Source organism: Melozone crissalis, unplaced genomic scaffold (assembly GCF_028551555.1).
Source record: "Melozone crissalis strain CALT ecotype California unplaced genomic scaffold, PUWL_Pcris_2 ptg000038l_1, whole genome shotgun sequence".
In the NCBI taxonomy this organism is placed as follows: domain Eukaryota; kingdom Metazoa; phylum Chordata; class Aves; order Passeriformes; family Passerellidae; genus Melozone; species Melozone crissalis.
Window position 1 is genome coordinate 3,754,289 of NW_026535816.1, and position 14,383 is coordinate 3,768,671.

Sequence of the window (14,383 nt, forward strand, 5' to 3'; positions counted from 1 at the left end):
TTTTGACTTTCACATCACCTGTTACACCCACTCCAGCACTCCTAAAGCCTTTTCTTTGCATCTCTGATGGGTGCAGAGAATTAATACATGTCCTGTCCTGAATAATCAGGAGCTCTGATTAGCTTGAGCTCTGCTATAGAGCCCCACATGTGATTTTATGAGCTCATGTGTCAGCAGATTGCCACATTTGTCACACGTGCAAGTTCACTGAGAAACAATTCCACCTTTCTGTATTGCAATAGCACTACAGGAATTGTGTGCTTGTTTGAAATGGGCTATGTGCTGCTTTTTGAAATTCTTTTTCATATGGTAGTTAAAGCATTGTGGCGTGCTGGAAACTGAAGCTCTACAGAACTTTTATCACCAATCTAAGTTCATGAAGCTATGATGAAATATTGGCTAAAAATTGCATCCAAAGGTCTATTACATTCTTTCTGTATTACTGATTTGGAGATTTCTGCAGAGTAAAGCTTTCAGGTATTGTTGAACTGAAAACACCTGAAAGATAAGATTCTGATACCAACTTGACAGAAGTATGCAGCTTTCACAATTTTATGGATAAAAAGCAGCCTGTCCTGTTATATTTGTTATATTGCTATATAAATAAAATGAAGCATATTGCTTGAGGGCTTTTTTCCTGACCCAGTGCAGGTGCTTGGAACATATTCAGCTTTTTACAACAACGAAGCAAAATAAATGAAGCACGGTATTTTAAGATTGAATGTTAACAAGCATCTCTCCTGAAAGCTGTAAATTAGGCAGTGGCACTTGCTGGTGTCTCAGGCACTTCAGATACTGTCATCACGTGTGATTTCTTTATTTTTCTAAGTGAATGTCCTATGATTTAGAGAAATTGAGAACTTCACAGTGTTGTTCTTGTCTGTCAATATTAATGCCATGCTGCAGTCTGGTTGGAGCTGCTGAGCTGCTTTCTTTCAGCATGGCACACCACATGGAATTCAAGGCTTTATTTGCTTTCTATGTGAAATTACCTACTTTGTAACTATTTCAAGAAAAGCAATAACTACATAGAGAAATTTGGAATAACTAGTGGTTTATAAATACACAAATCAATATATGCAATCAAGGTGCCTCATAAAAGTCCAGTGCCTTGATGCTTAACCAGTTTATGAAAAAGCAAGGGATTGTATTAGAAGTTTAACATCCCATAGTAATAATCAAGGTGATCACACTGCTTAGCATGTTCCAATTTTAAACCCCTGTTCTGCTTTCTAATTCAGTCAGGATGACTTGTGTGAGGGAGGGCTCAGAACAGAACCCCAGCACATGGACATGTGCTCTGACTGGCCATTGCACCTCAAGGCCATTCTGTGTCTTCTGTGAAATCTGGAATTTCTTTGGGATTCCTTAAGTAATTAGAGAAAGACATGCACACTAGGTTACTGCATATCTCTAGAGGTAACAGTGTATAAACTGGTTATTCTGATACATACATCTCCTAAAGAGAAACAGTTTTTAGATGTTTTTGTTCTTGCAGATGAGGATATATCTGTTTGCTTTTCAACACATTTCCCATGTGTACAGTATCACATTTTTGTTGACTTTGTGAATCATTTCCTGTTCCTCTGAGGCTTTATCTTAATAATTGATATCCCTTAGTCTTAAAAATGGGTTTATGTTGTTGCAATAGCTTGTATACTTCCTTCAACCTGTGGAAGAATTTGAGAGATTAATTCTGAGCTTGCAGGACCAGAAGTGAAGCTCCTATGCACTCTATCACCATTTAATTTAGAGATTACTCAGGGTCTGTAAGGTAGTTATGTGCAATCCTTAATAAATTTTAGTTCTGAAAAGTCATCTGGTGTTTGTGGAGTTCAGCCTCGCTCTGCAGACTCTGAGTGGTTGCAGATGTCAGCTCTTTGCTCAGTGCCAAGCTGCTCTTGCAGAAGAGCTCATTCCTTTGACGGTAGGATTTGCCATCAAAAAGCTAACACAAGATTTTTTTGACAATGAAGTGTGGTTTCTCCCTTATGGAATTTTTTGTTTGCATCTCTAAGTATGCAATATGCAGCTCTTCAAACTCTTGTAATGAATATTTTGTGTAGATCCTGTCTGAATTACATCCAACGCCTGTCTCCACAATTGTGCTCAAAGTTTGCTGGCAAGTTTGAGAATTAAAGATGCACATTGCTAATGACATGAATTATCTGGCTTTCAAAAGTAAGTCCACAAAACTGCAGCAGAGTATCCAGTTGAGTATGTCATGCAGACTGCCATTTTATTATCAGCCTCTGAGAATAATCTGCTTTGAAATGTCTGTGTATATCAATATTACTAATTGATATTATATATATATATACTAATTATACTATATTCTGTATTAAACTATATAATATATATACTATATATACAATATACTATATATACTATATATATTATATATATACTGTATGTACTATATTATACTATAATTATACTATATACTATTACGTATATATATTAATTGATATTATATAGGGCATGAAAATTCAATGTAAAAGATTACCCTTTATACTGTGACTCTTCACATAATAATTTATTAGCTGGTTTTGATAATTTTAATATTATTTATTAATTTGACATGTCTACTCAATTTAAATGCACTTCAAAGACTAGGGAAATAATATTTAATATAAAGATAAAACAACCATGTACACTTCCAGTGATTCTTGCATTTTCAGACATTTGATCTAGTTTGTTCAGTGCTGTTTTTCTTTAACCTTGGTGAGCTTCTGATTGGGGTGAAATGTGTCTAAATCTAAAACAAGGATTTTCAAGATTTCACTTCTTCAGCTTTTCCACTTCTTACTTTGATTTCTTGTTTTCTTTTTTATGATTGTATTCAGAAAACAGTAAAACCAAATGTCTCTCTTCTCACTTCCTTACAAAACATTATATAGGCATTTAAGGTATATGTGCAAATATTTTATAGTGTGCTAGCAAGACATCAATGGTTTTTCCCTTCTCCTCTTGCAGAAAACAAATGCAGTGTTGCTGTCAGCAAGGCTACCTATTATTCATCTTGATTTAGTCAAAAATAAACTTTTTTATTACAACAATTTAGAATTTCTTCACTGCTCAGTGAACTCATCTCATGGAAATTCAAATGGGTACTATTGGCAGTTGTTTTTATCAAGTAGTGAGGCAGAACAGAGGATCAGAGTATAAAGTACCTTTCCCTTGGGGGGGAAAAAATAGGCACATACACAAATGCTCTAAATTAGCCATTACCATTCAGGGAAGAGATACTGAAAGTGTCAGCTGGTCAGAGCTGAGCAGAACAGTGAGATCCTTTGGGAAAGGCATTGAGAACAGGTTGATAAATATTATTATGCTGTTGTATAAATTGATGCTGTTCTGGTGTCTGGAATCCCCTGTGTGCCTCTGGCCGCCCATCTCCCACACTGAGGGATCTCATGGAGAACCTCAGGGCAGGAGGGGATGTGGTAGAGCACAACCCCTTCAGGGTGTGAGGACTTGGATTCCAACAGGCAACTGCAGGCACATTTGGAATTTCATATTCAAATTAAATCCCACTATTTCTTCCTAATTACCCAAGAGTAGCGTGTGCCTACTCTTTTAGAATGTAGCCTAAATAATTTCATGTTTAACACCAGAAGGTGTTTGTTGTGTCATAAATTACAAAGGCATTTTGGTTTCTTATTAAAAGAATGGCAAAGGGGATACTTTATGGTCACTGGTGACAAGACTTGGTGACATGTTCATCTTTCTCAATGTGAGTCATATTTAGGATGCCCTATCAATTGGAAAAGCTTTTTCTGGCTGAAATAAATTACTTTTTTCTTATTACAGGAGAGTAATGTAAAAAAAAAAATTTTAAAAGTTACTTTTTTCTTAATACAACTTCAGCCAGCATTTTGGATGTTTAAGTGCTCATAGGGACAGAGCTGCAGAAGGACACAGTGGGAAGAAGGAAAAAGTGGGACTTTTCTGTTCTGCACCCTGTTCCTTCTTCTGTTTCCCTGTGGAAATGGGCAGGGCGAGCTTGGATGCTGAAGTTGGGAAAGGGTATAGATAAAATTAATTTGTTTCTCTGATTCTCATGAGTAGAATAACACATTTGATTTTGGTTTTTTACCCAGAGTTTTCTGAATTCACAATTAGCTATTATCATTCACCAGCTTACCATCTATCTCCAATGTAATTTCTTGTTTGAAGTATGCATCTTGTTTCTAATTGCCTTGGTTTTCTGTGGGACATTCTTCCTGTGTGTTCAGAATAAAGCTTCCTTTTATTCAATCTGTTTAAAAGCTGTTTCTTTTGTTTCATCTCAACTTCTTATGAGCTGAAATCCTGATTCCACTAAATCCACAATTCTGCCTAAATTAATTTTTTTTAATCTATCATTTTAAAAGCCTTAGTTATTACATAGAATTCTAATGACATGCAACAAAGAATTAGTTTTTAGAAGTACTGGTTTTTCAGAAGTATTTGGAGAGGTGGCTTTCTCCTTTCTGAGTTTTCAAAGACCATTGCTTAATGGCTGCCAGATAATTAATTTTACATTGGGCCATGTACTCTTTACAAATGGTGTCAGTGTTAATAAAAAATGGTGGCATCCAACGACCTTGCTGTTCTGTGAGTTGTCTCCCTTAAATCTCTTGGTCATAGAAATGTTTGCTGCATTTGTGGTTCTGCACCCCACAAGCTGGCTGTTATCTCAACAATTTACAGAACAACTTAGATTTCTTTTCAGAGCTATGAAAATATTAATAAAGGGATAGTCACCATCTTTGCACAGTGTATTCCAAAGATGAATGTTGTATTATTGAAGTACGAAGGCTTTGAGGAAGTAATGAAAGAGAATTCTTACAATAAGAAAATTGTTTCCATCTTGTAAGCAAGTTTAAATTGGGGCCTTTTCTTGTAATGAGAAGTGAAAGTAGCTATAGTGAAAGACCCTACAATGGAATGTCTCCTGTAATTCCATCCCATCTTTTTTTGAAGAGCATATTTATTTAAAGAAAATGAAGATAAAAATTTCAGCATTCTTGCTTAAAAATAAATCCTGTGTTAAGTATACCTTTTAGAAATTATAGGTTTGAAATCCTCTATGTGCTTTTGCACAAAGGAAAACTATCCTGATTTTATGACTCTTGACCAAAAGATTCTTATCTTCACTATGTGTTTTTTGCTGTATATTTTCAACATAGAGTTGTAATTTTCAATTCAATATTTTAGACAAAGCACAAACAATACAAATTCTAGAGTTCAAATTTCTTACAAATGCTTTTGGAGGCATTAATTTCTTACAAAGGCCTTTCTCAGGTGAAGGCTAAAGGAGAAATGAACTTCATAGTCATTTCTTCACAACATAGCCTGACCTAGGTATTGAACTCAGAAAATTCTCAGAAGATCCTCTCTAACATTTTAGAAAAATTCATTAAATCTTTTGAAAATTGTAGGCATTTTTTTTGTCCAGAAAGAAAATGTTAAGTTTACATCTATATATTTCTGGCTTAGCAGTAGCTTGGAAATAGGGCCAGGAGAGTTGAAGCATCAGAGATGATGTATCCTTCCATCCCTCATCTCTCCTTACAGGAAGAATAAATAAAGTGCAAAGGAAATGAGCATTGGACATTTGACTCTTCCCTTTTTTTGCAGTAGAAGATTGATATCCTTTAATTTTCTGTAAAATCTTCAGTATTGAGGATTTCAGAAGAATGATAAATGCTAGGGAAGAAGCAAAATCTTGTAATATCCTTGTTTTATAGAGAGGGGGGGAAAAAGGCTCAATAAGCTAACTGAGCTTGTGGCTTTGCCATAAAGCGTGAAATAGATGCAGCAATCCTGAGAAAGAGAAATGCTGATGTTGAAGGCAGGTCACAGAAATTTCATAAACAAATTAACTTGCCTGTAAGAAAAGAATGGTGCTGCTGTTGTGGCTGTTCTTGAAATAAACATTAATAATCCACCTGGATGATAGTTGGATCAAGGAATCCTGTCCTTTTCAGTAAGCCTGTTCTTTTTATCTTTTCATCTTTGATCATGCACTCATTTGGTGTGTATTGTACAGCAAATAGAGCTCAGGGAGATGGATGACTTCAGTCAGACTTCATGGTGACAGTGTCCTTCCTGAGCAGGGCAGCTCATTTGTTTACATATACATATATGTGTGCATAAGAAACTAAAAGTTACTTTTGTTTTCCTTTGCTGGAGCCCCTTTCTTGTGCTTCTCATTTCCAGCTACAAGGGAAATAGTCAAAATAGGACGACTTTGGGCTTTTTGTCTTGCCTCTGCCCCCTTTGGTGCTTTGGAATGATGCTGTTTGTGACTCCTTTCTCCTGTTGGGCAGAGTTATTCTCTGCCAGTTTTGTTTGGTGTCTGGGCAGTATTTACTGTAACATTAAAGCAAAAGCAGCCTCTGTTTGATGTGCTTGAATGGGGATTTTTGGAAAGCAGTGTGTGTATGAAAGCAATATTCTTTGCAAATGAGTCACAATTTTATTTGAGTTTAACAGAGCATGAGCATTTCCATGCTCCCTTCCCATTGTGAACACACAAGTGTTCCAAAGGATGAGCTCCTGTGAGGGCACATAAAACCCAGGAAAACTTAGTACTGGGAGATTCTTAAGGATTTTTCATCTGGATGAAAAGAGTTTTGTACCTTGGCAGGAAATCAATGCTTTCTCATTCTTATTAGGCCTGTAGCACCATCAGCTATAGACATCTCTACTCCAGGAAAACTTCATTTGAAGTTCCCATCCCTGCAGCCATATTGCTGCTAAGAAATCTTGGGATTCTCATGCAGATGAAATTCCCTTAGTCCTCCTTGTGCTAGCAGTGCCAGGATGTCTCATGAAGGGCAGGTTCCCAGATTTGTTGCTGACTCTTTAAATTATATCAACTTGGATAAAACTGATCTCTGTTTACAAAATATTACTGTGGGATAGCTGCCCTGCCAGTGCTCAATCTTTGACATTTCCAGCATCTGTGTATCTGCAGAAATGCTAAATAGTGATTTACATTGTCAGAGTCCTAGAACAACATAGCAGACTTATCCTGTCTCCTGTGTACTTTGGAAAAAAACACATCTGGTACCCTTTGAGGTCTTTATTTATACTTGAAGTGCTGAGAAGGTAATAGACTAATTTTGGCAATTGCTGGAGTAGGAATGATCTTGTGTACACACATGGGCCTGTTGCAAAGGCACGCTCATTACAGAGAACACTAACACAGGAAAGCTCAGGGCAATTAGAAGTAGGAAGAGGAGGGAGAGATTATGGAGAGGGCGTCTCTTTTCAAAGAAAGCATAATTCAGCCTCAGCTGCTGTGGAATGCCTCCTTGGAGGATGACTTGATCCTTTTTGTGTCTGACCCAGCAGCCTGAGCACCATGAGACCAAAGCAGCAAAGAATCAGCCTGTGGTACAGCTTCCTTAAAGATGAAGGGGAGAACAGGCAGCCTTTCAAGAACCCTGCATTCTGAATATGTAAGGCCTCTGAAAACTGGCAAGAAGCTGCAGTGAATTACTAAGCAGAGCTAGGGACGAGCATAAACTAACAAGTATAAATTCAAGCATGAGTTTATCAGCTGAAGCCAGGCACATATGAGAGTGTGTGTGTTTCTTGCTAAAAGCAAAGAGTGAGAGGCTGATATATTGCTTTGATGCTATTTAAGAGAAAATACTTGCAATCCATATCATTTTGCTGTCAAATGTATTTGAAAAATGGAAAACATGTTGGATATATGTTCTGCAAATAGTTATCAACAGTGCTCCAGAAGTATTTGGTTTAGTGGATTCTTTAGAATTCACTATTCAAATCCTACATGTCTTGAATGATCTTGAAATTGGCTGTTGTTCTTTACTGTGGCAGAGTGAGAGCATTGCAGAGGTTAATTGCAGCCTGTCAGAGCCTGTGATGCTGCTGTTCTCAATGGAGAGACTCTTCCAAAGGGCTTCGTTTAGGCTGCAAAAATGAGTATTTGCTCGTGTTTTAGAGGCACTGCCTCTCTGTGATCTGTAGAAGGCCACACTTAGTCTCTAGTCCTTCGAACACCTTGATGCACTGGTAAAAAGCTTAAGCAAATCCCAGTTCCAGGAAAGCACAGCTTTTACCTCTCAGCATATGGATATCAGCCTGATGATTGCAGCTGCATAAATGAAGGCTACAAAGAAGGGTTCCAGATTCTGATTTTCTTATGTGGTTTTAAGAAAAGTCATTACATTCTTTTGGTTCCACTGAAGAAAACTGGAAAGGCACCGGTGTACAAAAGTGTAAAAGATTCAGACTTTCTTTGTGCAATCCTGTATGAGGGAAGCTCCTTGTAATTGCAGGAAGAAGCAGAAAGCTTTGGGGTCAGGTGGCTCATCGCCTCTAACTGGTGCTCTACGAGAACAAAAAGGCAGCAGGAGAGTGAAGTGCAGGAACTGTGGCAGATTTGGCTCTGGGCAGCAGCTGGAGTTGCTGGATGAAAGCAAAATGTGGCCTGTTTGTCTGGGAGCTCCTTTGAGGCTCCATGGTATGATTGGTGCTGTACAAATGTGAAATGTTACTACATGCTATTAGAGCAAGAGTCAGTTCAACATGAATTAGAGCAAGCAGTTGTGACAGCTGAACTGTGTAGTTAAAGGGCAGCCTGGTAGGGCCCCTCTTGTGTTACTTAGCTTGTATTTATGATCATTGCTGCTGCTGATGGACAGTGATGTAAAGGTTAATCTTCACAGCAGATATTCTTCCCTGATAATCTTCTTCATAGCTTTTTGTCACAGCCCTACTTTGCCTCCTCACCCATTCTTTTTTTTTTCTGTTTTTAACCCTAAATAATCTCCTGTTGCCATGCTCATACTGGATTTCTGAACAGGAGCAAGCCCATAGCTGACTCCCATGCCAAGCCCCCAGCACTCAGCCACTGCAGCATCCTGCTTCTCCCATTGCTTTCCAAATGCCACATCATCTCACTGCAAAGCTCACAAAAAGAAAAACATAAAACATAAAATGTGAAAAATGCATGTATTTTATGATTGGCTTTTTGCAAGTATTAAAATGAATATTATATGTATTACGTTAGAAACTTATGCTGTATTAATTCTCTTAAGTAGTGTGTTAAACATAGTTTTAGGTTATAAAAAATGTTAAAGTAGAAACTATGCTATGTAGGATACTTTTTCTAAAGAAAGGACTTGCACTGAGATAGCAGCCACAGGATACCTGAATCTTTCAGAGAAAGAGAATTTATTGCTCCATTATCAGAAGAAATGAACTTCTTCCTGCCTCAAAGGCGCTGTCAGGATTGGGAGGAAGAAGTTGAGGGTGGTCAGACAGAATCCTGTGTTTGAATGGAATTTATGCATCATGTATGAAGTGTATGAATATGCAACATGTTATTGTTTTTAATGGTTAATCCTTTGTTAACGTGGGTCCTTTTTCAGCCTTGTGCTCCCCAGAAGAGGTACACAGACCATCCGTAACTCTTTGTCTCTATTGTCTCATATTGTCCTAATTCAAATTGTCCAAATTATTATTACTCTAATTGTATTACTATTTTTATAACCATTTTATTACTATTAAACTTTTAAAATTTTAAAAACAAGTGATTGGCGTTTTTACATAAAAAAATAAAACATAAATCATAAAATATAAAACATAAATAAATCTTGTAAATTGTTGCAAATGCATCTTGTAAATAGGTTTTTTTTTCCTTTTTCCCCTCCCCATTAGAGCACGATGAGTGTGGCAGTGGGCAGCACAGGTGTGATGAGAATGCAATCTGCACCAACACCATCAGGGGCCACAGCTGCACCTGCAAGCCCGGCTACGTGGGCAACGGGACCGTGTGCCGAGGTGAGTGTGTGCCCGTGGGACACCACACACCCGCCAGTTCGTTATTTACTGTATAGCACACCTGCTGCCACTCACCCGCACTCTGGGAACTGCGCAGGGCTGCGCTTTGCAGTGTGTGCCTTCAGACATTTCTGGCCAATGATGGGAGTTGGTTTGTGCATGAGTTCTTAGGAAGAAGGAAATATTTTTGGAATGGAAGGGGAAAAGAACTTTATATTTGCTGCACTGAATACTGTCATTTGAGCTAGTAAGCAGCTTTTGAGTGGTGTTCGTGTTTTATAAAATGTGTATGCTATGTGCTGTCACCTTTGGCTTTTAAGTTTCAATGAGATGCATTTCAAATTAGGATAATTGCATTTCATGCTAGCATCGTGGGGTTATTATTTGACCGGCTGCATCAGAACCATGAACTTTTTTAACATATAAATCTTTAAATGTGTATTTTAAAGATTTCTTATTTTTGTAAACAAGAAATAATGATAGCCAGCCATGCTTTCTGTGAAGTATTCATTTATGGTATGTCCTTTATTTAGGATTGGTTTTATGTTTTTCTTTCAGTAGAAAGAGAAGCAAATATCTCATGAAAGGACAGAGGAGGGCTGGATTAGTGAGGGCTCTGTCTTGAAGTACTACTGAGTTGTAACTCATGCATTTATGAATTATATTTGTCTCAGAAAAAGCTAGTTTTTGTCTTTTCTGGGTTTTCATACTTCCTGAACAGAATTACAGTAATAGAAAACTGAATTTTAATTTTGGTTTTAAATGGCAACAATCAAAACTGAGGTATGTACTGGATAAAATGTTCTGTACAATTTCGGGCACAAGAGACTGAATATTAATTTTTCAGACTCTTGTAAATGGGCCAAACAATTCCTTAAAGGACAATGAGCTTTGATATCATTCCTGTTTCAAGCTGAAGTCCTTCACCAAGATTGTCCTGTCAGCTGCTGAATTAGCAACCATCAGATTGGTTTTGATATGACTTTTATCTGGGTACTTTCCACCAATGCCAGAACATCCCTGCACTTAAAACTAAAATGGTTAGTGAAGGATTGAATAAAGAATAGAAAAATGTACTGGAAGTGTTGGGCAAGTTAAAAAAACCTTGGCCTGTCTGTATTGAAGATCAACAGGTGATACCAGGGAGAAACTCACTGTACTCCTGGTTTACAGTAAATATGAACTGCAGCACAGACAACCTGAGTTTCAGGGAAGCCTGGGTACTGAACAGCCTGACTCTATTATTATTATTATTACATTATTTTATTTATTATATTTCTTTGAAATTGGGATGTTTGGATTAGTTAATAAAATCTATGTTTTCACACTGGTTTTCTTCATTTTCATACCTTTAATGTGCCAAAAACTCAAAGTGAAACTCCTACTGCATATTTATTAATCTGGTAATGTTCTAGTAATGGCACTAGAGAAATGGGATAATGTTTTTACTCTCAAAGTTCTATTGAAACCTGAGCTACTAAAATATATATTTTTGTATATAGAAATATTGCATATTGTATATGTATATATGTTTAGTATGCCTTGAATTGCACATTCAAGTGTAGTTACAGTTGCCTTTTTGAGATAGCTATGCATGGAAATACAGGGATTTGTGTTCTTACATTCTGACTGGGAAGCATAAATTGGGAAGACAACTGGAGATTATAGAAAGGGGTTTGCAGCCTAATAATTACTGAAGTCACTAAGGACAAGAATAATCCAGCACTTCATGGAATAGTCATTACTGCTAACGAGTTACTATTAGAATCATCTGCATTTTAGTGAATTATAAACCACACAATATGAAGTACTGGGTTTGATTTTCTGAGCCTGTGGTTCTGTGGTTCCATGAGATTTTCACAAGTTGGATGCTAATTGAAGAAATGTTCCCATTTTGCCCATGAGAGCAGAAAAACCACTTCTGCCCCTTTTTTTCTGAGCTCACCAGTGATATGTCATCCCTCACCTGCCACAGGGTTTCCTTGCACAAATGCTGGCACAAGGAGAAAGGTGTGAGCATGTCAGGACAGCTATAAACTGCTGTTGGCTTGTAGTATTTTAGGGCTTTATCTTCAGGCAACACAGATTGGAAAAACATAGATAAAAGTCGAGGTGATATGTTTGCTGCAATACCACCTGAAGATAAGATAAATGTTTCTATTCTCCTTCAGACATCTGCAAGTGCTTTATAAATGTTTACATGTTGGAGATGTGCACACACACAAGACAGTGGTTCCAACTACTGCTGAAATAGTCGATCTCTGTGGTTCAGTAGGAAATCTGATTAATAATATAAATGATGGTTTTATGATGAGAGAAAAGGACTGACTTTGTGCATGATTTTGCATTCTATTTCAACAATTTATTTTAGCAGTGTTATAAAAAGTAAAATCAGACTAATGATGCTCTTTGGATTTAGTGAATAAGACACTGATAGTCTTTATAAAAAACCCAGGATACTGTTATATTTGTTTTAGAAAAGAATACATATGTAGTTGAATTAAATTGTATTGTGGACTGCTGGCAAATATAACTCAATTACTCTGGCAGGAATTTGTGTTGTTTGCCATTTTTGTGAAAAGCACAGAGAAATAAAAAGGAGCAGAAATAATATAGACATGAATATAATAATTGCTGGGATTTATGGGAAAAAAACCAACCCAACAAACCAAACAAACCCCAAATATTTAAGAGGAAGTAGAATATATAAAAACTCCCAAACCTGTATAATCAGACAATCACACATCTTGACTAACAAAAGATCTTGTGCATAAGGAACTGCATTACTGTAAGTGGAGGACACTGGGCTGTTTAATTAAAGACCAAATTGTGTCAAAGATGGGGAAATGGTCAAGGTGGATGGTGCAGAAAGGGCACAGACCAAGACCTGAAGGGGTTTCAGCATTAAAAGAGACACTGCCATAGTTTAGGTGACACTGAAAATGGAAAGAGAGAAGTGGAGATGAATGCAATGAAAACTCTACAAACACGGAGTTATTTATATGTAGACAGTGAAACAATAAACTAGAGACAAATAAGATTTCCTGTGGATACTTTCAATTTCACTTTAAGAAGCAAGCTTTAGCATCTCAGGCAGAAGTGAAATTTGGGTAATAGCTGAGAGCAGAATGGAGCTGAGGTGAGCTAAAATGACAAGGCAGGACAATGCTGTGCCATCAGCATCAGTAAACTGGACAGAGCAATGGGCCCAGAATCAGGTAGATTAAATACCAGGATTTCTTCAGAAAATGGTAAGTAAAGCAGAGATCCATTCTGGAAGAAATTGCAGCATAAAAAGCAGAGGACAGAGGTATAACTACTTGAAAAGAGAGAGATTCTGATTCTACAGATTTGTTAAATGGCTCTTTTCTGTGAAGGAAACTTGGGAAAAAATAAAAAGAAGAGTGATTTGGGACATGGAAAATGTTATAGGTGGGTAGTGGAAGACATGTCATGCCCTTTGACTTGAATTCTCTGAATGAAGTATAGAATTCATGGGTGGGGGTAGAATAAGGACAATTGGAGCAATTTCACTAAACTTCAGGATAGGATGTAATAGTGCAGCATTAAGGCTGCATGTCAAGTGAAAGGGAAAAGTGATAAAATTGCTTTAGCAACTGAGTGCTCCAGTTAAAAAAGAGCTGTGGTGGACAAATGGTGCCTAGCTGGTACAGCATGGTGCTTTGAAGTATACCTGTCAGGATGGACCTCGGGGGAGTCAGTGCTTTGTGGCAGCAGTGAGAGGAAAGAAGTTTCAGTTTCCAGTTTGGGGTTCCTGGAACAACCAGGTTTGTGAATAACTCTTCACCCATGGATAGGACTGTGTGTGCGAACATAAAACACTGGCACCTATAAAATGAGTAAAACTCACTGTCATGGCCTCAGCTGAAGAGCCAGGGCTAGTGAATACAGATATAAATACCATTTTTAGACCTTAGAGACTCTTGTTCTGTGTTTTGTTGCAGTGTTTCTCTGTGTAATCTTGACAGGGCTTGAATCTGGGAGGCTGGAAAATCTATCAGGGGAAAATGTCATTCTCTGCTTTTTGTCCGGCTAAGTTCCAGTTCTGCTTGGCAGCCTTGCACCACATGCTGTGGCAGTGCCATGTTGAAGTAATATGCTCCATTTGTGTAAAACATAGAGGACTTTGTGCCCCACAGTCTCCTGTGACTCAGTGAGAGGGCAGGCAGGGAACACTTGCTGTGGGATGTACATCCTACAGCTTAGCAGAGTTTAGTGCAGAGCTTGTGCCCTGTACCACAGACTGAGGCCAAACAAAAGAACCAAGGAAGCATCATAAGGTTTCTTAAAGTAATTGATAGCATTTGGGATGAAATGCCTTAAATAAGCCCCCACCCATCATACTTTACCAGGAGCAATGTGCAAGTTGCCACCCAGGTTTTGTTGCAATTAGTTGTTTTCCTTTGTACAAGGAGATTTAGATGTAGTTGGTGTACATACCTTGTCCTAACTCTTGGTATTTTGTTGAAAATGTTTGTGTTAAAGCATAAATTCTACCCACAGACATCCTTATATACTGTCAGAAAGATAGAAGTGGCCTTGAACATATTCAGAT

The 14,383-nt window shown here is 37.6% G+C and overlaps 1 protein-coding gene across 5 annotated transcripts in view; it reads left to right on the forward strand.

The window, feature by feature from the left end:
• NELL1 (neural EGFL like 1) overlaps nucleotides 1-14,383 on the forward strand; it is a 280,140-nt gene that overhangs the window by 162,571 nt on the left and 103,186 nt on the right. For 4 of the 5 annotated variants that reach the window (XM_054283614.1, XM_054283613.1, XM_054283615.1 and 1 more), the window contains one exon: nucleotides 9,685-9,807. The exons of the other annotated variant lie outside the window; for it this stretch is intronic. In XM_054283614.1, the coding sequence (XP_054139589.1) occupies nucleotides 9,685-9,807 (123 nt within the window). The remainder of the gene's footprint in view (nucleotides 1-9,684; nucleotides 9,808-14,383) is intronic. 5 annotated transcript variants of the gene reach the window in all.